At 44.2% G+C, this 16,303-nt stretch overlaps 2 protein-coding genes across 2 annotated transcripts; one reads left to right on the top strand and one right to left on the bottom strand.

The window, feature by feature from the left end:
* The first annotated feature begins 696 nt into the window (after positions 1-696).
* Positions 697-5,845, top strand: elk4 (ETS transcription factor ELK4). Its single transcript, XM_067244469.1, has 6 exons — positions 697-1,147; positions 3,497-3,711; positions 4,172-4,897; positions 4,983-5,219; positions 5,422-5,547; positions 5,661-5,845. The coding sequence occupies exons 1-6, from the start codon at positions 1,087-1,089 to the stop codon at positions 5,757-5,759; spliced, it is 1,464 nt and encodes a 487-aa protein (XP_067100570.1). The 5' UTR covers positions 697-1,086; the 3' UTR covers positions 5,760-5,845.
* A 4,704-nt stretch (positions 5,846-10,549) lies between these two features.
* On the bottom strand, positions 10,550-15,790 carry LOC136948736 (major facilitator superfamily domain-containing protein 4A-like). Its single transcript, XM_067242739.1, has 10 exons — positions 15,555-15,790; positions 14,248-14,446; positions 13,898-14,140; positions 12,625-12,766; positions 12,117-12,232; positions 11,858-12,031; positions 11,446-11,593; positions 11,265-11,335; positions 11,055-11,175; positions 10,550-10,954 (listed from the first exon to the last, which is right to left on the bottom strand). The coding sequence occupies exons 1-10, from the start codon at positions 15,788-15,790 to the stop codon at positions 10,908-10,910; spliced, it is 1,497 nt and encodes a 498-aa protein (XP_067098840.1). The 3' UTR covers positions 10,550-10,907.
* Positions 15,791-16,303: the final 513 nt, after the last annotated feature.

Below are 16,303 nucleotides of genomic sequence, written 5' to 3'. Positions count from 1 at the left end.
GGGTGTTTCTGCATGTTTCTACAAGAAGAAAAGAATTCTGTTGGCTCCGGTACAGGGAATGCCAGCATATTGCTAACAGTGATTCTGCTGTTCCTCTGTGTGAAATAATGTGGGTGTGCAGTGCTAGTAGAGAGGAGGATGATAAACTAAAAATGGACATTCTTCTTTGTGCTTCAGAAGCCTGAAAGACTGGAATGTCTGGTTCTGGACACAGCTGATTTGAACTGGGTAGAGTGGGTGTGACCAGAATAGGTTGCATTATAAACATAACGTGCCCCCCTCCCCTTCACCAGTTCACTCATCTAAACCCAAGGATGTACTTCTTTAAGAGAGTAGGATATATAATGCAAAGACTCAAGTGGATAAATAATTCTTCTCAGAGATACCATCAGGCCAGGGACACAAGTACATGTCAACTGTCATGAACTGCTTGACAAGCATTGCTTATTTATTGTACATATACAGAGGATCCATCCTGATTCAAGACTTTTATCTGAGAATGCCAAATAATATACCGTATTTTATCTGTACTTGCCCGGGAGTAATATTAAATATATCAACCTGAGCAATACACAAGGCTACCACTTAGTGGTGAACGCGAGTAAAGACCCTGTGATGAAGCAAGGTACAAGTACTCTGCACACCTCCCACGCACTTTCCAGACAGACCTCATCCATACAGTCATAGTCAATGGAATAGGAACGCGGGAGGATGTACAGATTATGTATTCGATACATTTTATAGATAACATTTTAATCTTTATATATCAGATATATTCGGCGTAACCTTTATTTTACAGAGGGGACTGCTCTGCTAGATGGTTTAACGCCAATAAGTTGGTGCCGTCGGAGATGGGAACGAAATAGGAAGTGATCTCAGCAAGGTTTTAATTTCCTGTTGTGTACTGCGCAGAGCTAAACTCAGAGCTAGCTACTTTCCAACAGTTTAATTGCACAAAGTAAAGACAGTCCACACTATTCTGTTAATGAACACCACGCCTTAAGATACCACTAAGCCAGCCTAGTGTGCTTGCATTTTTACACAAGCTGCCAAGCTCAATTCCTGCCAGAATGTTTTGGTATTTGTATGGACATTTTTGGACGGCTCGGGATTTCGACGGACTCGATTTGTACTAGTAGTAGCCAAGGTAAGTGATGATGGATCATAAGTGGAGCTACAAAAGTACCTAGTTGGTGTTAGCTAGGTATCAAACTAGCACGGTAGAAACGTTTCCCCCCCAACTATCAATGGCCCCTCAGTCACTCAAGTTCAACTTTGAAGAGAATACACAGTACCTTGCGTCAGTGACAGTGGTGTGTGGGGGAGTTCAAAATATCAAGACAATCGTGTTTCTGTTTTTTACTTTAAATGTAGCAAGCTAATTATGCAATTCGGGGGTGTTTGGACTGCATGCAATACCAGTGCTTCTGTTTTTATAAGATTAGCACTGTATTGTTTTTATACCTGACTCGTATACAACAATCTCTCTAGTTTTTCCGCTCAAGCACTGAAGCTAGGTCGCAACTTAGGTGCTTTTTAAAGCTTGATAAGTCATGTACGCTAGGTAGCTAGTGTACCAGCTGTTTTTGTCAAATGTTGTCAATGTCAGTCGAACGATGTTATAATTCGTAGGATCTCTGAAAAGGAAAGCTGCATCGAAGTAGCAACAGAGCAAACTGTTGTGGTCAGCTTGATGTTTGCATTTGCATGCTTGTAGTATGATTTGCTTGATGCATTTGACTTAGATCTAGTTGTGATATTGTTAGCTACCTAGCTACAGCACATGTCATGAGTAGGCTAGCTATTCTAGGCATACACTAGTTAGCTGACTAGTCTTGTTAGTTCGTATAGTGAATGCTACTCAAACCCCAATGTTGTGGTGAGTTGTAGCTAGCTAGCCAGGTATCAAAACTGTTGTAACAGGCCAAGGTTTATTTTTTATTTTTTTTACTTTTAATCTTTGCTCTATTGGACTCAGCTAGGCTGTGAGTATTGTCACAGTTACATAATCAGATCCCCAATCATATCGGTAATCTTCTTGGCGGCCGTTTTCTAGTCTGTTCTGATTTTACCCCCTTTTCACCCGTTTTTAAACATCTATGATAGGACAGATTGTGTGTGGGGGGTGTGTCCCTGTCCCATCTGGCCGAGTGAGTCAGGGCAGATTTAGCCTTCATCTAAGCAGCTTACACACACGAATACAGAGTAAAAGTCAGACGTCAAGCAGCAAAAGGAGCACAGTGCATATCCTAGAAATGACCCAAACGATCCAGTGTTATACCAGTGCACTTTCCATGTTCTCTGACATTTCCTTTAGGATCAATAAAGTGAATTTTAATGTGTTACATCACTGTACCAAGGCTATTATGATGGCTTTGTTATGGCCTCGAGATCCTACTTTCTGCTTCTGCAACAGTTGTCCTGGCAAAGGATTTCCTTTTAAAACAACACTATGCATGCATTACTTATAGACTACAATACAGAAGTGTTTGAAATCAACACAGAGGAAAGGAGACTGCAACGGTCTAAAATGATTATATTATTCAGTCAGGCTTTCTGACTTCTCCTAAACTGGCCCACAGCAACTTAGCTTCAGATTGTCTTCAAGGCCCTTCCAGAGGGATACCAGCTAAACAAAAACAAAGCCTCAAGTAAATCTCGACTCAGAGAAATACATGTAGGCTTGTTAGTATTGGATAGGTAGGCCTCAATGTACTGGGAATGTCAGTAAAGCAATGTTATTGTAAATAATCTTTGATGGGTTAACACAAACACACACACTTTAGAGCCAACTAGGCAGAGCAACATTTTAAAATCTTTCTTTTACTTAAGAAACCCTTCACTTTTCACTGTGGAACTTATAATTACCCCACAGACAGACAATTGCTCAGCCAGGGAAGCAGACAGGCTGTAATTTTAAAGGGAGGAAACAGTCACAGGCAGCCACAGTGTAATATCCCTTAAATTGAGGCAATATTCTTGTCTAAGGGCCTAGTATGTAAGACCAGGAACTGTCACTTATGTAGGATATAACTGACGATAGCCAAGTATGAAAAACAGATGTTCTTAGTGTGTGCTGGTTGATTTTCTCCATCTGCACACCTGTGTTTGTGTGCCCATAGCATTTTCCTCCATTGTTGTGTTGAACATCATTGAAGGAGTGCACCATGGGAATAATCTCTTCAGAGCTACTGCTGTGAAAACCTGTCCTTGCTCCCTGGCCCTTGAGTTTCGCTTTTCAGAGCATCAACATTTGTGTGTGCACTTCAGAATTGTGGTCTGCTTCTCTTTTTCAAGGTTGCCATCCTAAAGACTTGGGCTACTTGGCTCTAGACTTATTTTTGTTGGTAGTCAACCACCATACAACATACACAAGAAAATTTCAAATTGTCTTGCTTTTGTTCTGAGAAATACGGAGGTGTACAGTTCCTACATTCGACCGTAACTGACTGTTATTGACTGCAACGGTTGCTTGTCTTTCTGTTTGTGTGCATAGCAGGGGACATGGATAGCTCAGTGACCCTGTGGCAGTTTCTTCTCCAACTCCTGTTGGACTCCTCCAATGATCAGTTGATCTGTTGGACCAATCATGACGGAGAGTTTAAGCTGCTACAGGCTGAGGAGGTGGCCAAGCTGTGGGGCGCCAGGAAGAACAAGCCCAGCATGAACTACGACAAGCTCAGCAGAGCACTGAGATACTACTACGACAAGGTAACACACACACACCCACACCCACACACCCACACACCCACACAGACAGACAGAAACCTTTTTGGTGGTTTACTTCCAGAAGTTGAGATTCTCCCCTCAGTATATGGCCCCTAGCCTCCTCAGTACATTGGATAGCCTGTTATGTTTACAGCCTTGAACCCACTCTGTATACAGCCTCTATTGCAGCACAGAGCTGTGTCTGTCTCACCCACTCTGCCTGTGGTTTGGCCCCTTGTCAGTGGGAAGGCTGGACTGGTATGTTTAGCTGGAGGATGATTGGTTGCTAGTTTGGTCACAGACAGGAAGGATGGAAGAGTCCCACGCGGAACGCTTTTCTGTGGTCTCATGTTACTTCTGACTACCTTTCATGGGCCTAAATGTAAAACACATTGACTCTGACCCTCTAAATGGTTGAAACATTTCTTCTTTCTCGCCTTCCTATCCTCTCTCGTTCTTGCAGAACATTATTAAGAAGGTGAACGGACAGAAGTTTGTCTACCGCTTTGTCTCCTACCCCGACATCCTGAAAGGGGAGACGTCGGCCAGGCCGGAGGGGGGTGAAGGGGGTGCAGGGGGTTCGCCGCCTGTCTCAGAGAGGGGGGAAAACATACCCCGAGAAGGGGACTCTGGGGACAAGAGCAGGGCTGGAGGTGGGCCAGGCGGCCAGGGCTTTAGCACCAAGCCATCCAATCGGAATGACTACATCCACTCTGGGCTCTACACATCCTTTACCCTCACCTCACTACAAAATGGACGACAACTATTCAAATCCATCAAGATGGAGAACCCGGCTGACAAACTGGCAGACAGGAAGTCAGCCTCGGACCTGTCTCCTCTGCCACAGCAGCCCCCGAGGTCTCCTTCTGTCATCAAGTTTGGGAGCACACCACCCACTCCTCAGGTTGCCATAGAAACCTCTCCAGCATCCAGCTCAACGCTGTATCCTCTCCAAAGCCCACCCCCCGTAGGTGATGTTGTGACAACACACTCCTCGCTCCCACCCCCTGCTGGGTGTAGTTTGGAGCCAGTCCGATCCACGGAGTCTGCATTGCCAGGATTCGCCCTGTCAGAGCTGTCGTCACGGAGCCCCTCCCCCAGCATCATTCCTGACTCCACCCAGGAACTGGTGATTGACAGCGACAATGAGTCAAGCTGCTCCCAGCCTACCGACACACAGACACAGGGGGTAAGGCTGCAGCACACACAGCTCATTTGAATGTCAGGGTTAAGGAAAAGTGAGCAAACTCAACATGGTTTTCTCTCTCTGCCAGGTGGAAAGGGCAGGCTCTGTGTCCAGTGGTGAGGTGTGTCCAGGGGACAGAGAGATGAGCCTCTCTCCAGGCAGAAGGAGTCTCAGTGGGTGCAGTCAGAACGGAGGGAAGGCCCGCAAGCCCAAGGTCCTGGAGCTGAGCGCCCCCACTCTGGTGGTCACCTCCTCCGACCTTTCACCCATGAACCTCTACAGCCCCTCCCTACCCACGGCCTCCCTGACTCCCGCCCTGTTGCAGGTCAGACAGGCACAAACATACACTCACGTCTTATAACACACACATCCAGCTTGTTGAAGTGGCTTGAGGTCCGTGGTGGACCAACTGGATTTGCCCTCATTAAACCCTCAGAGTCTCTTTAGACTGGCTGGGCCTCACATGACTGAGGACATGTAGAAAAAGGCCTTCCTCGTCATGACAGTCTTTCTTCCTTTCCTCTCAGACTCCCACCCTGCTGCTGACTCCCAGCCCCCTGCTGTCCAACATCCACTTCTGGAGCACGCTCAGTCCGGTGGCTCCCCTCAGCCCCGCCACCCGTCGCCAGCAGGCTGCTCACACCCTTTTCCAGGTCAGAAACGCCCTTCCCTTCCTTGGTTCTCGAGCCTGAACAGTGTCTGTGGAAGCTATTTCAAACCCATGTTTTGTTTTTGTTCACACATGACTTCCTGTGTTGTCTTGCAGTTTCCCTCAGTGCTGAATCCTCAGTTCCAGATACCAGTGCACAGTCTAGACGGGACGAACACCCCCGGGCCCATCTCCCCAGACCCTCAGAAGACGTAAGACACCCTCCACCATGAACCCCATCTGGCAGCCAGGTCGTCATACTCACTTCCACCCCAGTTCCAGAACACTGCTGGGGGGCCCTGTGCCTGGGGGGGGGGGCTGACTACCACAAACTGTCATGAAGTGGAAATCTGGGCCACCTGCCGCCAAAGAATGGCTGGATGTTTGCTGTATGTCAGCTACTGGGCACAGGTGTCCTGTTGATTAGAAGCCATAATCCCTACCTTGAGCCCTGACCCTTGAACTCAACCTCAACCCCCCACCTAGGGTCCTGACCTGAACCCCTTAGCCTTAACCCCAAACATGAACCCTAAGCTCTAACTCAAACCTCAACCTTAACTCGGAAGCTATAGCTATGAAAGATATAGAGGTGTAGACTATTAGGCAGTAGAATCAAGCCATAAGGCAGGAGCAGCGGAAGTCCCTACATCGAATGGGACGTTGGTGGAATGTTTCAGATTCTCATGTTTACAGGCGACTCATTGTAAGCCCCTGTCACTGCTGCCCATTCCTGTTAGAAATGCTTTGCCTCTTGTAACACATGCTTACTTTAAGTGGTGCCTTAATCCTCCCAGGCCCTAGTCCAGCCCTCTGGGCTCGGCCCTAGCTAATGCAGTGTAGATTCTTTGCTGTCTTTGTGTTGATGTTTGTGTAATGCAAGCTCTGCCTTTACCAAGCGGCAGAAGGAGGAGGGGAGAGCAGGTGGGGGGGCTGTCAGAGCAGCCAGGCCCAGGCAGCTTGGTGCCACACCTCTGCTCTCTCCACCAGGATAGGAGGCAGGGTCTACTATATTGGGAAGTAAAAGTGCTCACCTAGACCCTTCTATAAACAAATTTCTTAATTTTGTCTATTACAGCTTTTTTTTACAGCAGTGCTGTATGATAGTTGCATTAAGGTCATGATCCCGAGCCGAGGTCTTTCGACACATTTTCCTTTTCCATTTGTAAGCCACGTCACAAACATTTATTTCGATTTTTGAAGTCACATCCTGTCGACGTTAGAAGTTCAGTTGGGATGGCTCGTTCTCTCTCTCTCGTGGTCTCAAGGTTTCCTGTGTGTGTGTGTGTGCAAGTATGGATTATAGTTCAGAATTGCACAGAGGGAGAATACGGCTCGACGATCAAAAGGAATGTGCAGGCGTCATCTCTGCATGTTTGCAAAGACGCGCAGGACATGCACATGAATAGTGCACCCCCACGTTCTGTACCTCCTCCTGCTTCTCCGTCCCCCACTGTTTACCTGCTTAAACATTAGTAGTGACATTAAAACGTAACCATGTGACATAGAAAAGTCAATTATGCCTATCTGTTTCGTTTGAATTCCTTTTGACATTTTCCATGTCACTTTCAGTCTGAACATAAATGTATATTTTTGTAATGGCCAGATGGTGGTGTCCATGCTGTCGTGGTTTCTGTAGTTGAATATGGTTTTAATGTAGACGTTTTGTTCATGTGGTTTTCTTCTCCGATTGTGGGTCTTGTCCCTTGATGACATTGACTATTTGTGCAATCAAAGCCTTGTGCAGAGAAACATAAATCCAAGTTTTTATATAGTACTTTGATAGCGTTAAGTGTTGGTAGTGGTATAATGTTGGCACTCGAACTTCAGGATTTCCTGTAGTATTGGATACAAAATATGAAATCACTTTTCTATGTTTGAGATTTGATACAGATTTTACACTATTGCAAAAAAAAAAGTAGATTAAATCTATATTTGTCTGTGATTACTTAGTTTTGTCCAAATCAACACAATCTGTAAATCTATGCACAAACTGACTTCAAGATTGATCTCCCTAGATCTGCAGTATGGTCTTAATCAAATGTTTATATTTTAACGTAGAAGAAAAACCTCTGCATCTGAGTTCCCTGTTTATCAAAGTTTACAGATTTAACAGCAGATATTTTTGTATCTGAAAAGTGACATTTCTATTTCAGAAAAATGACATAAGCTTAAAACTCTATGCTATTCTATTCTATTTTGTACAATAGTTAAAGGTGAAAAGTAGCCATTTTTGAAGATTTTCCAACGGTATGAAGTTTCATCCAAGCATCTCTTGCCCCAACATTCTAGTATTTGTATGTTGTTTTCTTGAATCACCATTCATGTCAAACTTTGGCGCTTAAAAAGACGTTAACAGACTGTTTGCTTGTTCTGTTTGGTTTTGTCCAGTTGCAGTAATTGTACTTGTTCAAAGCTTTTCAAATGTTTACAGGCTGCTTGTTTGAAGTGGCATATTGATGTGAGGAGTACACAGCCTCTTTAAAATATGAGAAAAAGATTAAATAAACTAGTCTCTCTAGCCAGACTGACTGTGTCTCTATGGAGTTATGCACCACACCATGTTTATAAAGTTGTACTCATCCACCTGTTTTTGATAAACCATGGCAAAATGACAGGGTTCCCCCAGGGTCTTAAAAAGTCAAAAATTCTGAACTTGCCTTAAAACATCTTAAAAACGGACAGATTTTCATCCGAGGTCTTAAATTTCATTTAGTCATGTCTAAAAAGGTTTTACCCTTGTTCATTTCCAGAAACGCTGGCCGCAGAAAGTTGTTACAAAATAGCAAAAAAGTATTGAGTCGTAGCCTACAAAGCGGAGCGCTAGAGTCCAGGGTTCATATTACGGGGAGCTTGGGGGGGGATTTGACCCCCCCTAATTAAGACTTGGACCCCCCCAAAAGAGGTAAAAACAACAGGTCGGCGGGGTCGATACATTTATATATCGTTCTTGCCTGTAATTGTAAATATTACTTTACACCCTGGAGAAGAAGCTGACCCCCCCGATTATCATTGTATAATTCGCACTCTATTTCTAACTAAATGAAAGAGAATCTTCCTGAGATTAACAAGCGTTTGGCAGAGAGGAGAGACATTATATTTATGAAACTATGTGAAGGTGAAGTCCCACATCTCACATGACCACAATGTAACAAGTTAAAATAAACAATTTAAAATTTGGATTAGAACCCAGGCTGTTGCGGTACTGCACCAGCATGTCTGAAAGAGCACGCACACTAACCCAGTGAGTTAACAGGGGAGCCCTGCTTTCTTCTGGTTTTCTGACACCCCAACTCTGCAGTTAGTTACAATTAGATAGTTCAATGTCAAATGTTATGTTGAGTGGAGCTTGTTATGATCCCTGATAGCACAGTGGTTAAGGATGTGTGAGGGGTCTTGTGTTCAAATATGTCTGAAGGATCTTCTTACAGCTCAATTTTTGCTCTTGGACTTAAAACTTATATAAGGTACATTTCTTTTTAGACTCTTGGTTGAGCCTTTCCTGGTGGGACAGTTGTGTAACTGTAAAGACAGTACCCACTACACCACAGGGTCCCCTTCTTGAATAGACATTTATTTCTGCAACATAGATAAATATTAAACAGAAATGTACAGCTTACCGTCTATTAGGAGTGGGAATCTTTTGGTACCTCACAATTTGATTCTTGGGGTCACGATTCGGTAAAAAAATAGATTTATGATTTTTTTTTTTTTTTTTTTATCAAAATACGATTCAATATATACTTACATTTAAAAAAATTGAGAATTGCTAGAAGACTGAATCGCGATTCATATGTGAATCGATTTTTTCCCCCACCCCTAGTACTTAGTGCTGAATTAAATTAGGTAACTAATGTGATTGCTTTATCTGTAAATTAAATGTATGCTTTTTCAATGACTGAATTCATTGAAATAAGTTTTTTTCAGAATTTCTTTGATTTGAATATTTTCTTTGGTAATGTGGTGTGTAGGTCTTAAATTAAATCTTTATGGTCTTAAAATCAGGCATGCAAACAGGTCAGGGGTAAAAACCCCCTCGAGGGGGGTCCGGGTGTGTGCTCCCCCGGAAGAACATTTATTACATTTTAAAGTTAAACGCATCAATCTGGTTCCCTTTGAGAGCAAAATTAAGAGGCTAAATCTATGTAGAATCTGTGCTCTTGTAAACAATGTAATGTTATTAAACAATCGGGATTACCTGTGTTGAACTACTGTATTTTCTATAAGTCAAAAGCTTCACTTACTGTAAAGCTAACACCTATCCAATAGACATAATTTTTTATATTGTATTAAAATTGTTTGTACTAGATGATGTAAGATTGACATTGTCCCATTGACATTCATTCACTTATTTAACTATTATAAGTCCATCTAATGGCAAGTCAGTATGCCACTTTATCTCAGTATCCGATTGCACTATGTTGACCATTCACGCTGCTCATTATTCTTATTTTTATATATATTTTATTTTATATTTAAATTGTTGTATTCTTAGATTGTTTAGTTCTTAGAAATAGTTAAACTTTTGTACTTTTACTTAATTTAAGATCTGTATATGTTTAGTGTTTTGCACCTCCCTGCCACAGTAAATTCCGTGTTTGTATAACATACATGGCGAATAAACCGAATTCTGATTCTGATTCTAAGATGGGTCTGTAAACCTCTCCCCACTCTGCCTCTGAATGGTTGTGAAGTTTAGGCATTAGGAGTGACGATTGGGTCCAGAGCCAGTTGTAAAGTTGCGATGCACGGGTAAAATGCTGTGTTGGCCATGGCCACGACCCCCCCCCCCCCCCTCTCATCGGATCTGCACGAATCATTTAGGTTACCCATTTTGGTTTCAAAAAGGTGAGTCTCACCTAAAGGTGAGGAGTTTGCATGCCTATAAAATATCTTACAAGGGTCGTGAATTTGAATTACTGAAACCTGCAGGAACCCTGGAATGAGATACTTGTTTAACAAAATAAATCCAGACACAAAAGTATGCACACACAGGCAGCGATGACAGCCATAGGCCAAGCTTTCAGACAAGCTTTATGAAAGCCACTAGAGTAGACAGTTACAGCTACACACGTTCAACATTTACTACACTTTGTTAATAAGTTCATATGGTGGAGTTTTTACACCTGGTTCCCCTACACTCCAATAATGAGTGTGTAGACAGACCCAGGTGAGGCTGTTTTTGATCAAAGGCTTGTACTACAGGATGGGGGTGTCCACCAGGCTCTCCAGCAGTGTCCTAGTCCCTACTAATACTTCTCCCTCTTGGACCCCAGCATAGTGGGTCCTTCACAGGGGAACTGGATCCCCATGGCTTACGGGCTTGTTCCTTGTGACTGTTAGCTGAACTGTTTGTGGTCTCTGTCTTCAACTCGACCCCTGCGTCACTGCCTCACGTGTCGATTTATGGTCTTCTGTCATGGGGAGGGTTTAGAGGGACATGAAAGGACAGCAGTATATTAGCTGTCTAATTACTTCCGATGTTTGTGCGTGTGTTTTAGTGTGTGTGTATACCTGTGTGGTAGTTCCTGTACACATGTCGGCAGTAGAGGAAGAGGAGGAAGAAAGAGAACCCGATGAAGGCTGCGATCATACCAGACAGTGGGAAGCTGTAGCTGCCTTGGCTGTTGATCACCTGGAGGCGGAGGCAGAGATCACATGTCTCGCCGTTTTTTCCCCCTACAGGGACCACACGCGCGTCACACACACAAACCAGCCTCTTACCGATCCCACTAGCACCTGCAGCACCATCTCTCCTGTGCTAGCACTGGTCACCAGGACTGTGGTGGCACAACCTGAGGATTGACAGAGGAGCCCAGTTTTTAAGACGTGTGTGTGTGTGTGTGTGTGTGTGTACGGTGTTTCTACTTGAACACTTTTGCACCTCTGCATGTGTGTGTCTGACCTTTATAGTCCAGTATGTCTTCTGTGAGCGCGAGCATACACGGGAACACAGTGCTGATACACAGGCCCAGCAAACATGTCCCCAGGAAGAGGAACACAGTGCTGGAGTGAAGCATCAGCAGCATGCACTCCACAATGACCACCCCTCCCTGGGGAAGGCACAGGGAGAAGACAGCAAACATTCAGTCCATCACACCACAGATCCACCACATCCCATCCACCATAGATGCACCACACATGCACCATAGTTCCGCTCTGCTGATTTGTCACACTGCGCTTGCGTGTGACCCAGCCAAATGCCATCTGGTAAAGCAAAACTGACGTTTTTCTCCCACTCATCATCTGCTTCCCTGTTTCTGTGCACCCATGTGACACGGCAATACGAGTCTATCCACAACCATGTGTGATCTTACCAGACTGACAGACAGCAGCTTCACAGCAGTGTATCTGTAGGACAGGTATATGGCCGCCAGTCTGCCAGCAGTGATGGAGGCCCAGAACACGCTGGGGAGACAGCCTGCAGTCTTATGGTGCATAGACAGGGGAGAGGATACTGCATATGTGTAGACAAAACCTGCATAGGAACCCTGGGTTGAACAGACAATTAGTCAGTGGTTAGTTAACCCTTAGTGGTAGTGTGTGTGTGTGTGAGAGAGAGAGAGGTTGTCTCACAATGATGCCGTCTGTGATGAAAAGGACAGCTCCCCCCAAACCATGAAGGATGAAGAAAGAAGGAGGATGACCCTGCAGGTTGCTACGGTTACAGCAGTTAAACATGTCCCTGTGGTCTGAAAAGATTTGGAAACATTAAAACGTATTTCAAGTTTCAGCCCCATCTCACTGGGATTTTGTAGCATTGAAATTCACTGCCTGCGCTGTTCAAGCCTCTATCTCAAAAATAACCTATTCATCTAGTTTGTAAACTATATAATGCCTTTTTGTTTTTAGCGTTTTGGTGTGATACAGAAATTCAGGTTGTACCTTGATTTAGCATGTTATTAGAGCATTGTTTATTTTCATCAATTCAAGATGTAAAAAAGCCTGATTAATCAAACTCTAACTATGTTTATGCATATGGAATGGAAAACATGCACATAACCCCAAAACTGGATGGAGGACGGAACTGAGGATATGTAAGGGTTTTCTACCCTGTGTGGAGGAGTGTGGTCCATGTTCTCACCCTGATCCGTGTCTGCGGGGATCGACTCTGTGGGGGTCTTACTGGCCCGGGGGTCTGGCTCCAGCAGCCGAGGGCTGTAGTTGAAGCAGGGCAACATCCGCTCACGGTACATCAACACACACACGGCTACAGGTACGGGTAGCTAGGGAGACAACAATCACACTGCTACAGGTACGGGTAGCTAGGGAGACAACACACACTCTCCTACAGGTACGGGTAGACAGACAACACACACACTGCTACAGGTACGGGTAGCTAGGGAGACAACACACACACTGCTACAGGCACAGGTAGCTAGGGAGACAACACACACACTGCTACAGGCACAGGTAGCTAGGGAGACAACACACACACTGCTACGGGCACAGGTAGCTAGGGAGACAACACACACACTGCTACGGGCACAGGTAGCTAGGGAGACAACACACACACTGCTACAGGCACAGGTAGCTAGGGAGACAACACACACCCTGCTACAGGCACAGGTAGCTAGGGAGACAACACACACACTGCTACAGGCAGCTAGGGAGAAAACACACACACTGCTACAGACACAGGTAGCTAGGGAAACAACACAGGGAGTGATGCAAAGGTAAAGTAAGACCATTTCCAGGAGAGCACTGAATATGAAAGGTAAGCTTGGACAGTTGAATTGGGACACTGACATTCTGGGGGGGAAAAACATTGTCTATTCAAAGCAGCCTGCTCTTTCAACTAAATGTCATGTTAGTCAAATGAGCCAGCCACTCTCCTGAGACATAATCGGCATGTAAAATACAGCTGGGCTGCGGGTGCTTCCACTCAAGCATTGTATAGTTACATTGTGTCAAAACAACACTAAGCCAAGACCCTAAAAATCGATGCCCAGTTGACAGTCTGGTTAATGTCAGGCACAGCAACCATAAATCTGTCAAGACACCTTGGGATAGTGTGTCTCTTTAATCCCTGCCTCACAAGCAAGGGAACATGTTTCCATTTTAAAGCTTTCCAAAGAAATTCTCAGACAGACATATAGTTTTCCTTTTTTTTCTTATCTTCTCTCAATCCAGACTTGAAGTACCCCCAAACACTCCTGCCTCTTTACAATACAGAACCCATATACCAAACCAAACATACTGTATATGAAAGAACTTTCTGGATAAATTGACCCCTTAATTAGTGGTCCTTGGATTGGCCCAGCTTAAACTCAATCAATTAAGGATAACAGAACAAATCCCCATAGGTCTAAAATAGGATCTAGCTATCTTCATTCTCATCCTACAAAAACACTCACATTTATAAGAGCCATAATCCAGAAAGCGTAGGAGATGTTGGTGGTGACCGTGCCCTGTGTGTGCAGGTTGTAGTGGGACACATTGTGCAGAACGGTCCCCTTCCCGGCCAGGGAGCTACGGAGGTGATGGAGGTTGGAGGAGGAGTTTTCTGTCCCATTCTTGACACAAATATCATCTGCCAGGAATGGATCCGCAACCAGGGGGCTGACCAATGCTCCGATTCCAATGAAGAAATGCAAGACCTGGGTGAAGTGGTATGAAGGTACCAAAATGGGCATGGGTGTTCAGATTCAGTTGTGTTTGTTCAAACATGCTTCCCTCTTTCCCTCCCTTGCTCCCTCCCTCTAACCTGTAGGAATACAGCCGAATCCTTCTGATAGAGCTTCACCAGCCGGAGGTTTGCGATGGTGTCAATCACCCCCATTGCCGTGCCAGCGATTGCCATGGCGACGGCCAGCATGACCACATTGTTACAGAGGGGAATGAATGCGAACACCAAGGAAATGAGGAGAGTGGAGAGAGAGAGAGCCATGAGGGAGAAGAGCAGCCTAAAGATAGATAAAGAGAGAGAGAGAGAGAGAGAGAAAGAGAGAGAAAGAGAGAGAGAGAGAGAGAGAGAGAGAGAGAGAGAGAGAGAGAGAGAGAGAGAGAGAGAGAGAAAAGCAGGCGATGGAGACAGTTGTTATTCACACCAACAGAAGGCAGGTGGTAGACGGCAGTATCTATGGAGGCTGTAATAAAGTGGGTGTTCACACGAGGATACACGTGAGGTCACCTTGACGAAGCACAGCATTTATTGACCCAGTGGTGTTATCGGAACCAACAGGCTCCTTATCTTCAGTTTCACCAGCTTTTTCCTCCTCTCTGAGCCCAGACTTCTGGCCCCTCAACTAGTTATGTCATCATGTTCACTATGGAAGCATTGTGTCTTCAGACTTAGTTTTTAGAATCCTACCCAAATACCCAGACAAAGAAGGCAATGCATCTCCACCTCAGTTATATTTGAACTAGCTCCTTGGTTTATGTGTTTTAGTGATGGGTTATCATCACTAGGGTCTTTTGCCAGTCACTTGCCAGGTACTCAACAAGGTTTGTGTGTGTGTGGATTTGGGTGAGTGTTTGTTGAGGTCATAAAAGGACAAGAATTAAGTCAGAGCAAGGGCAAGCCCTGTTGGCGAATCCTGATTGTATACTTGTATTTGTGTGTGTGTTAACCCTGTCAGACCTGGTTTAAAATTACAAAATCCCTTTTAGCTCTCCAAAAAAACACATTTGCAAATATCTTTTTTCAATTACCACATTTACATAGCCAATGGATCCTATTGTCTTGCCTTGCAATGTTATTGGATAAATGTGGTCTTTAAAAAAAACAAAAACAATTAAAGAGCTAAAAGTGACATTGTAATTTTACAACAATTGGTCTTACTGGGTTAATTAATATAACTTTCCTGCCTGAGATCATCTTTGCTTTCATTTCGTGATGTTGGAAACAACCCAGTTAATTAACCCAGTTGTACCATATGTTTGTTTGTGTAGAATCGTACTTGGATAGTCAACATGTGCAAAAACATTGACATGATGCAGAGGCTTATAGTGCCCACGTGTGTTACACACGCAGCAAATATGATAACTCACAGCAACGACGTGTTCACTTACGTTCTCTTGAGAAGTCCTCCAAGGCAGCTGCCAATTAGGAGTAAGAACTGCTGGGAGAAGAAGACCCAGGTGATCTGCTGAAGAGTGGACTGCGTTTGACACCTCAGATCCAGGATAGTTGGTCCCAGAAATGCAATGCACAACCCGAAACTAAAGAACACACTCCAGTATGTCAACGTTTGCTGCCATTTGTGCTTGAACAATACCCAGATCCGCTCTTCAAAAATCATCATCATAACATTACATTGACCGCCACATATGAACAACAGAAAATTAACAAACATGGCATTCACAAGTAACACCGCCTACTAAGATATTAACTTCATACTGATAGGCTGCCTTCTCTGTCTCAGCTTTGGACGATGGTTGGACGATGGTTGGACGTGCTCACGCTAAAAGTTCGCAGGTAAAACTACCTTTGTGACGACCTCACTGCAAATTTGCATGACGAAATGTAGATAAGACGTTGTTTGGCTGACTTTGTCTGCTTAATTTGCTTGACCAAAGACAATTCTGTCAATTAAATTCTGCTAACCTCAAGCTGAGACAGGCATTTGTGTTGTGGTAAATATCGCCAAGAAGCCTACCGCCATTTGTTTTGCATATACATTCTAAACATAGACTGATCCCCAAAAAGTAGCCTACTGTTGTTTTCTGTAAACTATGAAACTATTAAAATAAACTATTGAAATAAAGTTTTATCATGTTGAATATTGGTAGGTAGAATATTTTTTTAATAAGTTATCGGA

Source organism: Osmerus mordax, chromosome 1 (assembly GCF_038355195.1).
Source record: "Osmerus mordax isolate fOsmMor3 chromosome 1, fOsmMor3.pri, whole genome shotgun sequence".
Taxonomy (NCBI): Eukaryota; Metazoa; Chordata; class Actinopteri; order Osmeriformes; family Osmeridae; genus Osmerus; species Osmerus mordax.
Note: the sequence above shows the minus strand (reverse complement) of the source record. Positions and strands in the feature narration are given on the sequence as shown.